Source organism: Procambarus clarkii, chromosome 24 (genome assembly GCF_040958095.1).
Source record: "Procambarus clarkii isolate CNS0578487 chromosome 24, FALCON_Pclarkii_2.0, whole genome shotgun sequence".
Classification (NCBI taxonomy): Eukaryota; Metazoa; Arthropoda; class Malacostraca; order Decapoda; family Cambaridae; genus Procambarus; species Procambarus clarkii.
Window position 1 is genome coordinate 28,675,339 of NC_091173.1, and position 14,948 is coordinate 28,690,286.

General features: G+C 41.6%; 1 protein-coding gene across 1 annotated transcript in view; it reads left to right on the forward strand.

Moving 5' to 3' along the window:
- The window catches only part of LOC123751693 (putative neural-cadherin 2), a 400,838-nt gene that overhangs the window by 366,258 nt on the left and 19,632 nt on the right, over nt 1-14,948 (forward strand). The window contains 1 exon segment of the mRNA XM_069330285.1: nt 938-1,038. Coding sequence (XP_069186386.1) covers nt 938-1,038 — 101 coding nt within the window.

Below are 14,948 nucleotides of genomic sequence, written 5' to 3' on the forward strand. Positions count from 1 at the left end.
GATTAATGTCGAAGCCAAACCGCTTAAAACCTCTTGTGTCCTATCATTGTGCGATTTTTGGGTAATCACGTGCCTTGAAATTTTTCTTTTGATTCTGGCTTTTCATTTATCTTATGAAAATGAAGTTCGGTTTGCAATATCAGGATTTTAATTATGATCGAACACCCTTTGTGAGAGAGAGAGAGAGAGAGAGAGAGAGAGAGAGAGAGAGAGAGAGAGAGAGAGAGAGAGAGAGAGAGAGAGAGAGAGGCTTCTATCAGAACATGGAATAAATTCACCCAAGACACAATGTAAACACATCGTTTTGTTTACTTTAATACACCCTTGTCACAACGTTGTGGTTATGCTGGAGAACTCTGTAGAAACCGAAAACCCCTGTTTGACTTCATACGAGTCTCTGGGAGTCGCAGGGGGTAACCTATCTTATTAAAGGGGTGCATTGGGGCCATCCCCTACCAGCCTATGATAATCTTGCACCTTCCACTTGCACCTATCTTGTGAGGAGCCGGTCGTCCGAGCGGACAGCACACTGGACTTGTGATCCTGTGGTCCCGGGTTCGATCACGGGCGCCGGCGAGAAACAATGAGCAGAGTTTCTTTCACCCTATGACCCTGTTACCTAGCAGTAAAATAGGTACCTGGGTGTTAGTCAGCTGTCACGGGCTGCTTCCTGGGGGTGGAGGCCTGGTCGAGGACCGGGCCGCGGGGACACTAAAAGTCCCGAGATCATCTAAAGATAACCTCAAGATAACCACCAATGAGTATTCAGAAAAGTTGACCGAGATTAGCACCAGACATCTGGTCTGGACCATCAGACACATTCTCTTTTAGAAATATATTATATCAAATGGTTCTAAGGAAGGCGGGAGTTGGGCTGGAGCCTGGCCGTGTGGGTGGAGAACTCTCGCCTACAAACTTGTGTGTGTTGTTCCAGCAGCTGGTGGACCTGGGCGGCGGCGTCCTCGGCCAGGGCAGTTACCCCGGGTGTCCTGCCGCAGACTGCCTCTCCAGCGGCGTCTACTGCGGCCTCCACGGCAGGTCAGTCCTCTATGTGCACATATGAAAGAGAGAGAGAGGGAGGAAATGGTAATTTATGCTATATGCTAGCATTTGTAATATTGTCTTTGTTTCCTTGCTTCTCTATGTTTTAAACGAAGACTAGGGTTCATAAGGGCTTTAAAATGACATACCTATTGAAACTGCAAACAAAGGCTTGCTACTAGAGACTCATTTATTTCATGAGTGTGTTTTGAAGAAGGATAACGACCTCTCTCTCTCTCTCTTTCTCTCTCTCTCCCCCACCCCGTCTCTCCAACATAAACAATTATTAGAAATAAATTTCGTAATATTATTAGTAATATCAGAATAATGATAATAATAATAATAACAATAATAATGCGAAAATTATTTGGAGCAAAGTGGGATTTACCCACCGACCAAGTAAACGCCAGCCGTGCGCCATACCCCTATGCCAAGACGTGCTAAAAACCTATTCAACCTGGGACCCTACTGAGTCCATCACGAATTCTGAAGACACGGATCTGGTGCCCAACCAGTTCATATGAATAGTCCGCATGTGCTGTGGCGTGTATTTCTGATCATCCAATTTTGCACTCTTGTCGCAACTATTTATATACCTGCCCACGAGGTCCCGTTATTTGTTTACCTGCCTATGTGTCCTTGATATTCATGTTCCTGCTCCTGTGGCCTTCCTATTTGTATACCTGACCATTATGCTTTGGGCTATTTGTGACGCGGCCCGTGGGTACTCTGGGCTATTTTATTACTAATCGTGTTATATACTTATTGCGCCCGAAAAAAACGCAAGACACTAATATATGCTTTAACTATAGCATGATGTGTGTCCGTGTGAGAACTGTGCGCCTGGTACCAGGAGTTAGAGAGCTGATGTCACTGCGAGCTATTGAACTGTGAGAAAGGTGAATTGAGTTCTACTAAATGAACGGTGATTGCAGATATCTTGAGTGTTTATCAGCAAAATATTAATGCTTTGATGTGCTAGATTACACTACATAATTAGGAGAATTTCAGTTATAGCCTATAAAGTGGTAATCAATTAGAATTATGATTTTGAAAAAATCTTACAATTTAAAGAAAACTATAGGTATTCACCGCCAGATTTAACTACGAAATCCTTTGAAATTATCAATGCGGTTAAAAATACTCCATTTGCTTGAAGTGGACTAGAGAGAGTAATCCGTATACAAGAGAAGTTACATGAAATTTGAAAAATGTGGATTTGTTCTTTGGAAATGATAGTGAATAGATTGGGTCTTTGTGTAGAAAAATACAATTTTATATGAATGAATTATCAACAGTGAAAGTTCCTAATATACCTGCAGGATAAATATATGGAAGGCCTATGGACATGGTTACTCCCACATCTTGTAATTTTTTTTCTAGAGTGCGATTTTCCTTAGTTTTGTGTGGTTTCGTTTTTTCGTGTTTTCATAGAGCTGGAACCCATTTTCCTTAAACATCATAGAGCTGGAACCCATTTTCCTTAAACATCATAGAGCTGGAACCCATTGTCCTTAAACATCATAGAGCTGGAACCCATTGTCCTTAAACATCATAGAGCTGGAACCCATTTTCCTTAAACATCATAGAGCTGGAACCCATTGTCCTTAAACATCATAGAGCTGGAACCCATTTTCCTTAAACATCATAGAGCTGGAACCCATTTTCCTTAAACATCATAGAGCTGGAACCCATTTTCCTTAAACATCATATTTTTTCTGTTGGCCATTGAAAGATTTGATTTACATGAGTTTGGAGGTTTGCTGTTTCCTCTTTATTTGTATACTCCTATAAAAATCCTTGTCATCTGCAAAGAATGATACGGACTGTAGTTTGTGTACTCTATGTCCGTACGTGAATGAGAAAAATTACTGGAGCAAGCACAGAACCCTCCAGGACTCCAGGGATCTGATCTTTTTACGGTGGATGATGTGGATTTCACCTTGTTGATTATTACTCACTGGGCTGTATATATTTGGAAATTAAAGGTCCATCTTCCTACTTTGCCAGTTATATCTTTTGGGAGCATTTTGCGCATAATAACACCATGGCCTCATTTGAAAGCTTTCAAGAAATGTGCGAATATTCAACAGCGTTTTGCTTTTCTTTGTTGGCCCCTAAGGCAATGTCATAGTGGTCTATCAACAGTGAGAGGCAAGGGTGCCCTATTCTAAGCCCTTGATGTCCAGGGCTATGCAGATTCTGTGATCTTCTGCTATCGTGTATTTTGTGATCTTTCCCATTTGTGATTTTAGTATTCTTACAAAGATTTGTAAAATGTGTGATGCTAGTTCCATCAGTCAGTAATTGTGTGCTTTTAATTTATTTCCTCCTTTATGAAGTTGTGCTATCTCTGCTGCTTTAAATATGTTGTGGGTAAACAACTGTAAGCTCCGTCTCCAAATAATGTTACTGGCCAGTGATAACGATTATTTTTTTTATAATTCTTGATGAATTTGAAATTCCAGGAATCAGGGCCTGAGGGCAGAGTCCATGTGCAAAGCAGGTTGTGGCTAGCCCCAAGCGTGTGGCCTTCAACCTTGGACAAACAGGCAAACATTCTTACTAAAAGATATAGATAATATACTTATTTATCTCCAGTAGAAGTTTGGCTGTACTTCGGAATCTTGATGACCAGCCACTTGAACTGGACGGTTGAGCGACGGTTTCGCTTCTTGCAAGTCGGCGTTAAATCCCCGACCGTCCAAGTTGTTGGACACCATTCCTTCCATCCGTCCTATCCTACATCCCTCTCTCCATATCCCTTCCAAGTGCTATATAGTCTTAGCCATTTATCCTGGTAGTGCTTACCATAAGACTCCTGGGGTCTTAAGACTTAAGATTAACCAATGGGTTCTGGTGTATCGGATCCTTGTAGCGTGTTCCACTATGGTCACACTATCTGTGGAGGAACACTTGTAGACCACGAAATGTTCAGGGTATATGCCAGGCTGTATTCTACGTGGAAGGAGTACAACTGGCCAGAGTTAGGGGCTGACACTGCGTGGGATGTTTACATGTCGGAGGGTATTTGTCGTTGTGCGGACAGGTTGAGTGAAGGAAGCACCGACTCAGACAAATGTGGCGCTGTGACAGTCACTCACTTCTAATAGAGAAAATATCGTTGTTAAAGAACATCAACAGCAGCAGCACCCTCTAGAATTATCTTCAATCACAAAAGAAATAATGCGGTAGTGTTATAACGGTCCGACTCGGTATTTCCTCTGGTATTATTCTTATAACAAATATTATGTCAAATAATTTTAATAATAGCAGAGTATTTTTTTTAACTGCGGAATCAATTCAATTAGTAGAGAAGCTTTATAATTAGCCTACATGTTAACTGATATGCGTGTGTATTATAACTGTGGCTGTAAAAATATTCGAGGCAGATATTATGAGTGAATAACATGTTGCATATAATTATTTCGGACGTGCACTTTTCAGTAAAATAATAATTACATTTGAAACCACTCGCTGGGGAAATGTTCCCCTCGTTTACAACAGTCCTCCAGTATTTCAGGGACGAGGTTAATTTCATTATCATTAAGGTTTCTCGTGTCTTGTACAGCCCTCCACCCTCCCCCAGCTCTGTCTACCCTACTCCCCCTGCTTCCACACCCCTCCCCATCATCCTCCCTGACCTCAACTCTCCCCTCCCCTCCCCTCCTTCTACCCTTTCCACTCCTCCTGCTCCCTCTAGTATCTCGACCATGTAAGCTATGACGAACACTGATGATTGTGTTTGCTCTCCTTACCTCCCACTCTCGGGAGAGCTAAAGTACCTAAAATGTCCAAACGCGAGTCAGGCTGATTTCTGACAATCTGAAATGGATTTCTGATTCCCCCAGTGCAACGTGCTAGACAGAAAAATTAGAATTTAGGAGTATAGAGTTTTTTTCTTAAATCCCGTTCCAGAGCGGCCCAGCTGACTGTCAAGAGGTAAAGGTAAAGAAATAATTGACAAACGCTCTGGTTAAGAAAGGTCAAGTGGCAATGTCTTAGATATGTTGAGAGACAATGCTAACAGCCTGGGGTAAAGTGACAAGGGTCAAAAGAGGTCAAGAGACAAAGGCTAGGAAACGTCAACTAGCAAGGAAAAAAGAGGTAAGGGTCAAAGGCAAAGTTTAAATATAAGTTAGAGAGGCAAGATAAGGGTCAAGAGGCAAGACGAATACGCCGAAAAACGGCAAGGTATTATTTTTTCTTAATCCTCTCGATTCTCTTTTCCCTCTTCTCGTTATTTCTCTCTTCTGCACCTGCTTGGTTATGTCATACCACTCCTACGTCATCATCCCCCTTTTTTTTACTCTTTCATTTTATATCTTTCTTTCTCTTTCCTCTTTCTTTTATTACTTGACCGTCTTTTCTGTCCATTTCATTTCTCTCTCTCTCTCTCTCTCTCTCTCTCTCTCTCTCTCTCTCTCTCTCTCTCTCTCTCTCTCTCTCTCTCTCTCTCTCTCTCTCTCTCTCTCTCTCTCTCACTCTCTCTCACTCTCTCTCACTCTCACTCTCACTCTCTCTGTCTGTCTGTCTGTGACTCTGTGTCTCTCTCTCTCTCTCTCTCTCTCTCTCTCTCTCTCTCTCTCTCTCTCTCTCTCTCTCTCTCTCTCACTCTCACTCTCTCTCACTCTCTCTCACTCTCACTCTCACTCTCTCTGTCTGTCTGTGACTCTGTGTCTCTCTCTCTCTCTCTCTCTCTCTCTCTCTCTCTCTCTCTCTCTCTCTCTCTCTCTCTCTCTCTCTCACTCTCACTCTCTCTGTCTGTCTGTGACTCTGTGTCTCTCTCTCTCTCTCTCTCTCTCTCTCTCTCTCTCTCTCTCTCTCTCTCTCTCTCTCTCTCTCTCTCTCTCTCTCTCTCTCTCTCTCTCTCTCTCTCTCACTCTCTCTCACTCTCTCTCACTCTCACTCTCTCTGTCTGTCTGTCTGTGACTCTGTCTCTCTCTCTCTCTCTCTCTCTCTCTCTCTCTCTCTCTCTCTCTCTCTCTCTCTCTCTCTCTCTCTCACTCTCACTCTCTCTGTCTGTCTGTGACTCTGTGTCTCTCTCTCTCTCTCTCTCTCTCTCTCTCTCTCTCTCTCTCTCTCTCTCTCTCTCTCTCTCACTCTCACTCTCTCTGTCTGTCTGTGACTCTGTGTCTCTCGCTCTCTCTCTCTCTCTCTCTCTCTCTCTCTCTCTCTCTCTCTCTCTCTCTCTCTCTCTCTCTCTCTCTCTCTCTCTCTCTCTCTCTCTCTCTCTCTCTCTCACTGCCTCCTTCCACGTGAGCCGAGTAAGGTCATCTCGTTGGCAACGAGTCGTTCTCCCACGACACAACTTGGGTCAACGAACAGCTTCCCGTTTTAATTAAGCGTCTCCACTGGCGACAACTTTGTCTGAAGGGTCTGCTGCCTGTTATGGTATTGGGGTCTGCTGCCAGTTATGTCCTGGGGTCTGCTGCCTGTTATGGTACTGGGGTCTGCTGCCAGTTATGTCCTGGGATCTGCTGCCTGTTATAGTATTGGGGTCTGCTGCCAGTTATGTCCTGGGGTCTGCTGCCTGTTATGGTACTGGGGTCTGCTGCCAGTTATGTCCTGGGATCTGCTGCCTGTTATAGTATTGGGGTCTGCTGCCAGTTATGTCCTGAGGTCTGCTGCCTCTAATGGTACTGGGGTCTGCTGCTTGTCATGTCCTGGGGAGAGACCTGAGGCGCAAATTCAGTTCAACCAACAACATTAATGTCTAATTAGATACCTGATGCTTCAGTGGTTTTATTGTGTATTTGAAAATAATGTCGGCACAAGGAGTATGTATTTTGTACTGCAGTATGTATCACTTGTTAGTATGTATAATATGCCAGTATGTATCACGTGTGATAATTTATTACATGTCATTTTGTATCACTTCTTGTTTCTCATTTTAGAATATGTCACGTTGGGTAATATGTATTGGCTGTCATATGTAATAAAACTCACACCCTCAGTCACATCTGAGGTGTGAGTTTTCAGTTGCATATAGTCCTGGGGACCATTCAGGCTTGTTCGCATTTGTGTTCCCCAAAGAATGAGATGATTTGATAAAATACCAAGCCCAATATTATCATCAGAATGCCGGCGGGATGATGGGGAACTAGCCTCGGCTACCATCATCTTTGTCCGGTCGTGATTGTCTTAAGGGATCCTGTACATCAGATGCAGATTGCTCATAGCAGTATGGGTTCGAGTCACTTCTGGGGTGTGAATTTTCAGTTGCATATATGCCTGGGGACCATTCAGGCTTGTTCGCATTTGTGTTCCTCACGTGTGCCCCAAAGAATGAGGTGATTTGATAAAATACCATGCCCAAGATTCCCATCAGAGTGCTGGCGGGATGATGGGGAATTAGCCTCGGCTACCATCATCTTTGTCCGGTCGTGATGGTCGAGTGGTTAAGGGGTCCTGTGCACCAGTTGCAGAGTGCTCCTGGCAGTATGGGCTCGAGTCACTTCTGGGGTGTGAGTTTTCATTTGCATATATACCTGGGGACCATTCAGGCTGTTCGCATTTGTGTTCCTCACGAGTGCCCCAAAGAACGAGATGATATGATAAAATACCATGCCTAAGATTACCATCAGAGTGCTAGTGGGATGATGTGAAATTAGCCTCGGCTACCATGATCTTTGTCCGGTGGTGATGGTTAAGGGGGCCTGTACACCATTTGCAGAATGCTCGTAGCAGTATGGGTTCGAGTCACTTCTGGGATGAGTTTTCAGTTATATATATATATATATATATATATATATATATATATATATATATATATATATATATATATATATATATATATATATATATATTAGTATATTAGTATATTTTGGTAGCAGTCTTTCCTGTAGACATATATTATTAAATATGACCGAAAAAGTAAGATTAATAATTCTAACACGAATTTTCTCAATCTTTCGTACATTTCTTTTCACTGTTGGAGGTAAATCAAAAATCAATTCTCCAAAATTCATTTTTATTTCTAGTCTGACGCGACACGAGCGCGTTTCGTAAAACTTATTGCATTTTCAAAGACTTTAGTTTACAAATACACAACTGAATAGAACTTACGCATCTCCGATTTTATATCTACATTTGAGTGAGGTGGATGTGGTGAGGTGGCATTAATAGGGTATTAATTTCATCAACACAAGACAGAACAAGAGGTGGCATTAATAGGGTATTAATTTCATCAACACAAGACAGAACAAGAGGTGGCATTAATAGGGTATTAATTTCATCAACACAAGACAGAACAAGAGGTGGCATTAATAGGGTATTAATTTCATCAACACAAGACAAAACACGAAACAATGGGTATTGAATAGAAGTGTTTGTAGAAAGCCTATTGGTCCATATTTCTTGATGCTTCTATATTGGAGCGGAGTCTTGAGGTGGGTAGAATATAATTGTGCATTAATTGGCTGTTGATTGCTGGTGTTGACTTCTTGATGTGTAGTGCCTCGCAAACCTCAAGCCGCCTGCTATCGCTGTATCTATCGATGATTTCTGTGTTGTTTACTTGGATTTCTCTGGCGATGGTTTGGTTGTGGGAAGAGATTATATGTTCCTTAATGGAGCCCTGTTGCTTATGCATCGTTAAACGCCTAGAAAGAGATGTTGTTGTCTTGCCGATATACTGGTTTTTTTGGAGCTTACAGTCCCCAAGAGGGCATTTGAAGGCATAGACGACGTTAGTCTCTTTTAAAGCGTTCTGTTTTGTGTCTGGAGAGTTTCTCATGAGTAGGCTGGCCGTTTTTCTGGTTTTATAGTAAATCGTCAGTTGTATCCTCTGATTTTTGTCTGTAGGGATAACGTGTCTATTAACAATATCTTTCAGGACCCTTTCCTCCGTTCTATGAGCTGTGGAAAAGAAGTTCCTATAAAATAGTTTAATAGGGGGTATAGGTGTTGTGTTAGTTGTCTCTTCAGAGGTTGCATGGCGTTTCACTTTCCTTCTTATGATGTCTTCGACGAAACCATTGGAGAAGCCGTTGTTGACTAGGACCTGCCTTACCCTACAGAGTTCTTCGTCGACTTGCTTCCATTCTGAGCTGTGGCTGAGAGCACGGTCGACATATGCGTTAACAACACTCCTCTTGTACCTGTCTGGGCAGTCGCTGTTGGCATTTAGGCACATTCCTATGTTCGTTTCCTTAGTGTAGACTGCAGTGTGGAAACCTCCGCTCTTTTCCATGACTGTTACATCTAGAAAGGGCAGCTTCCCATCCTTTTCCATCTCGTAAGTGAAACGCAGCACGGAACTCTGCTCAAATGCCTCCTTCAGCTCCTGCAGATGTCTGACATCAGGTACCTGTGTAAAAATGTCGTCAACATACCTGCAGTATATGGCCGGTTTCAAGTTCATGTCGACTAAGACTTTTTGCTCGATGGTACCCATGTAGAAGTTTGCAAACAGGACACCGAGGGGAGAACCCATGGCGACCCCATCTACTTGCTTATACATGTGCCCATCCGGGCTCAAGAAGGGTGCCTCTTTAGTACAAGCTTGGAGTAGTTTCCTCAGAATATTTTCTGGTATGTCAAGAGGAGTACAGGCTGGATCACGATACACTCTGTCGGCTATCATCCTGATTGTCTCGTCCACAGGTACGTTGGTAAACAGCGATTCTACGTCCAACGAGGCTCTTATCCCTGTGGCCCGTGTGCCCCGCAGTAAGTCAACAAATTCCTTTGGAGACTTTAGGCTGAAGGTGCAGGGAACATAAGGAGTCAGCAGGCCGTTGAGTCGCTTCGCCAGTCTGTACGTGGGTGTGGGTATCTGGCTAATGATTGGCCGAAGTGGGTTTCCAGGCTTGTGTGTCTTGACATTTAAATACGCATATCCAGATTTATATTCCCCAATGATCTTTGGCAGGTGGAGTCCGGATTTCTTGACGTTCACAGTTTCGATCAGTTTGTTGACCTTTGCTTTTAATTCGGCTGTAGTGTCCTTCGTTACCCTTTGGAACTTAGTTTGGTCAGAGAGTATGATGTTCATTTTCGCCAGATATTCGTCTTTTTTAAGAATGACATATATTGGCGACTTGTCACCTCTCCTGACAACTATCTCCTTGTTCTCACGAAGGCTTTTAGCTGCCGCTTTGAGCTCGGGGGACAGTATGGTGCTTCTGTAATTGCCTCGATTCTTTCCTCCTTCTGCAATTAGTTCTGCTTGTAAGGTATCTTTGGCAGTGACCTTCTTTTGTGTCTCGAGGTCGAATATGTCGTCCAACAGAATTTCCAACTCTACTTTCCGGGCCATCTCACTCGGTCTGGACATAACATGACAGTTTATGCCCAGATTTAGCAGAGTGACTTGGTCCTCAGTGAGGTTAATTCCTGCAAGGTTCAGGAAGCCATCTCTTGGTCGTGGAATTGCCATAGGTCCTCCATATAATGTTGTTAGTTTCTTGATAATCCTTGTTTCAGTGCTGAGGTGATGTTGGTCTGTGAGGATGTCGAGGTGTTGTTCAATGCGGGTACGGATACTTTCGTCGATGTTGCTATTTCTCCACTCGTTTGTAGCATGAAGTAGTTGCGTTTTGTTGTCTTTGATTTCATTCTCTGCCTTGTATATCTGATCACGAATCAGATCCTGGCGATATTTTATCGTGAAGGCTTGATTGCTTGCTGCTGGGTCGTGCGCTTTAATATTAGTATATTTTGGTAGCAGTCTTTCCTGTAGACATATATTATTAAATATGACCGAAAAAGTAAGATCAATAATTCTAACACGAATTTTCTCAATCTTTCGTACATTTCTTTTCACTGTTGGAGGTAAATCAAAAATCAATTCTCCACAATTCATTTTTATTTCTAGTCTATAAGATGTCTAGTCTAGAGATGCGTAAGTTCTATTCAGTTGTGTATTTGTAAACTAAAGTCTTTGAAAATGTAATAAGTTTTACGAAACGCGCTTGTGTCGCGTCAGACTAGGAATAAAAATGAATTTTGGAGAATTGATTTTTGATTTACCTCCAACAGTGAAAAGAAATGTACGAAAGATTGAGAAAATTCGTATCAGAGGATACAACTGACGATTTACTATAAAACCAGAAAAACGGCCAGCCTACTCATGAGAAACTCTCCAGACACAAAACAAAACGCTTTAAAAGAGACTAACGTCGTCTATGCCTTCAAATGCCCTCTTGGGGACTGTAAGCTCCAAAAAACCCAGTATATAGGCAAGACAACAACATCTCTTTCTAGGCGTTTAACGATGCATAAGCAATAGGGCTCCATTAAGGAACATATAATCTCTTCCCACAACCAAACCATCGCCAGAGAAATCCTAGCAAACAACACAGAAATCATCGATAGATACAGCGATAGCAGGCGGCTTGACGTTTGCGAGACACTACACATCAAGAAGTCAACACCAGCAATCAACAGCCAATTAATGCACAACTATATTCTACCCACCTCAAGACTCCGCTCCAATATAGAAGCATCAAGAAATATGGACCAATAGGCTTTCTACAATCACTTCTATTCAATACCCATTGTTTCGTGTTCTGTCTTGTGTTGATGAAATTAATACCCTATTAATGCCACCTCTTGTTCTGTCTTGTGTTGATGAAATTAATACCCTATTAATGCCACCTCACCCCATCCACCTCTCTCAAATGTAGATATAAACAAAATCGGAGATGCGTAAGTTCTATTCAGTTGTGGATTTGTAAACTAAAGTCTTTGAAAATGTAATAAGTTTTACGAAACGCGCTCGTGTCGCGTCAGACTAGAAATAAAAATGAAATTTGGAGAATTGATTTTTGATTTACCTCCAACAGTGAAAAGAAATGTACGAAAGATTGAGAAAATTCGTGTTAGAATTAGTAATCTTACTTTTTCGGTCATATTTAATAATATATATATATATGTGTGTATATCACGAAAATAAACACGTGATTAATATATATATATATATACCTTATATATATATATATACCTATATATATATATATATATATATATATATATATATATATATATATATATATATATATATATATATATATTGGTGTATACTGGCAGCAGGTTTTCTTTCAAACATGTTTCATTGAATATGACCGCATATTCTGTATTTATAATTTTCTGGTTTAGGGCTTCTATCCCTCTAACTATTTTCTTAGCATCAGGGCTTAATTGAAATAGGAGTTCTCCAAAACTCATTTTCGTACTTTTAAGGTGAAGAAAAGAAGTGATTTACTATAGAGTGTATTACACTTATTTGTATAATTTGCACGACGTTTCGAACCTCCATGGTTCATTCTCAAGTGAACAGATCTTACAATACTAGTTGATTTTATACCCGCATTAGGTCAGGTGATAATACAATGAAGGTGAAAACATGGGGGGATACATAAGGGATAAACATAGGGGCTGCAGAAGGCTTATTGGCCCATACGAGGCATCTCCTATCTAAACACAAAGATTAATCCAGTGTAATTGGCCTGTTATGTTGGACATTGTCTTCTGTGTTGGCATCGATATGTTCTTGTCTTGTCCTTACTCTCATGGTGGTAGAGTAAATAGTTCCGTGATTTGGGTGTTCATGGTAGATCGCTATATTCTTATGTGAATTGCCTCAAGAATTTGTAATCTTCTTGAATCTTGGGTTTTGTCTATTATGCAAGTATTCTTGTTCAACATTTCTCTTGTTAGAGTAATGTCATGGGCTTGTCTCATGTGATTCCTAGGGGCACCAGATTGAAGATGGCATGTCAAACGCCTCGTCAGCTTGGTCGACGTCATACCTATGTACTTACATTGAAGGTTACATCCTTCGTGGGGGCAAGTGTACATGTATACAACGCTTGACTGCTGTAGAGGGTTCTCCGTCGGCTTCGGGCTGTTTTTGATAAGGAGTTCGGAAGTCTTCTTGGTTTTGTAGAATATTATCAGGTTTATGTTTTGGTTAGGAGTAGTGCTTTTTACTCCTTTACGGATTATTTCTTTCATTATTCTTTCCTCTTTTATATGTTCACTGTGCATGGTTGATTTGTAATATAATTTTATTGGGGGTGTTGTGGTTTCTGTTCTAGGTTCTGAATTATACCAACGGTCCAAGTGTCTTCTTATAGCAGCGTTTATTTCCGCGTTGCTATATCCGTTGTTCACCAATACCTGAGTTACTCTTTCAAACTCTCTACTCACGTTGCTCCATTCAGAGCAGTGGGTAAGCGCTCGACGAATATAAGCATTGAGAACACTGGCTTTGTATCTTTGGGGGCACTCACTTCTACCGTTCAGGCATAATCCTATGTTGGTGGGCTTGGCATATACGTTGGTGCTTAAAGAGGTTCCTGTTTTTGTTATTAGTACATCCAAGAATGGCAGACTGTTATTTTCACTATTTTCATGTGTAAATCGGAGTACTGACTCTCTCTCTAGGTGTCTTTTTAGGTCAATTAGTTCATCTGAGTCTTTTACTATTACGAATATGTCATCTACATAACGGCAGTATACAGTTGGTTTTTGTCTGCTACTGAAGACCCTATCTTCGATGGTTCCCATATAAAAATTAGCAAATAAAACTCCTAAGGGGGAGCCCATTGCTACTCCGTCTATTTGTAAATACATGTCTCCTTGTGGACTGATGAAAGGGGCTTCCTTTGTACATGCTTCGAGAAGACTTTTCAAGTGTGGCTCAGGTATGTCTAATTTGGGGGTGCTCTCGTCTCTGTATACTCTGTCCAGTATCATTCCTATGGTTGTGTCGACTGGGACGTTGGTAAAAAGGGATTCAACGTCCAGGGAAGCGATGATTCCATTGGGCTGGGTAGATTTGATCAATTCTAGGAAATCTGCTGATGATTGTAGACTAAACTTACTTGGAGTGTATGGAGTTAGGAGTTCATTGAGTTTCTTTGGCAGGTGATAAGTTGGGGTTGGTATTTGGCTGATTATAGGGCGTAGTGGGTTACCTGGTTTATGCGTCTTAACATTGCCGTAGGCATATCCTAAGCCATAGTCGCCTTGAAGTTTATTGAAATGCACACTACCTTTCTTTGCGTTGATTGCTGTAATTGTTTTGTTTACTTTCCGCTTAAGGTCTTCTACGGGGTTCCTCGTGATTCGTTGAAATTTGGAGTCGTCACTTAGGATGTCGCTAATTTTGTTCATGTATTCATGGGTAGGAATCAATACATATGCTGCTGTTTTGTCGGCTTTTCTTATTGTTACGTTTTTCAGATTTTTTAGTTGTTTCGCTGCTTCTTTGAGTCGTGGGGTTAAGATTGTAGATGAATATGTTCCTCGTTTTTTCCCTGCTTCTGCAAGTAGTTCAGCTTGAAGTGTGTCAGTGGTGATGACTTTTTTGTTGTCTTCTAGCTTATGGATATCGTCCAGAAGCATTTCGATTTCCAGGCGTTTTTGATGCATCTTTGGTTTAGATAAGAATTGACAATTTAGACCAAGATTTAAGAGGTCTCGTTGGTCCTGGGTAAGATCATAAGAAGTCAGGTTAAAGTAGCCATCTTTAGGACGAGGGATTTTTAGCTGTCCACCGTTTAGGGATGTTAACTTACGGAGTGTCTTTGTTTCTACAAGAGTTTTATGTTGTTGTTTCAGGTTAAATAGTTCACTGTTGATGGTTTGCTTGAGTTGGATAGGGATGTCGTACTGGGTCCATTTGTTTAACAGATGCTCCGCCTGCTCTATAAAGGTTTGGAGGGCTTCCTTCTTCTTGTTTAGTTGATGCCGAATGAGCTCTTGCCTATACCTATAGGTAAACTCTGTATTGCGGACTGCTGGGTCATGTGGGTTTATATTATCCAATATAAACCCACATGACCCAGCAGTCCGAATTTCTTGCGATTTATACTAGACACTTCCTCTATCACTAACTCTCATCCTCTCATCTCGCGTGTATCTCTCCTCTCCCCACTTCTTCAGAGTCTCTGCAT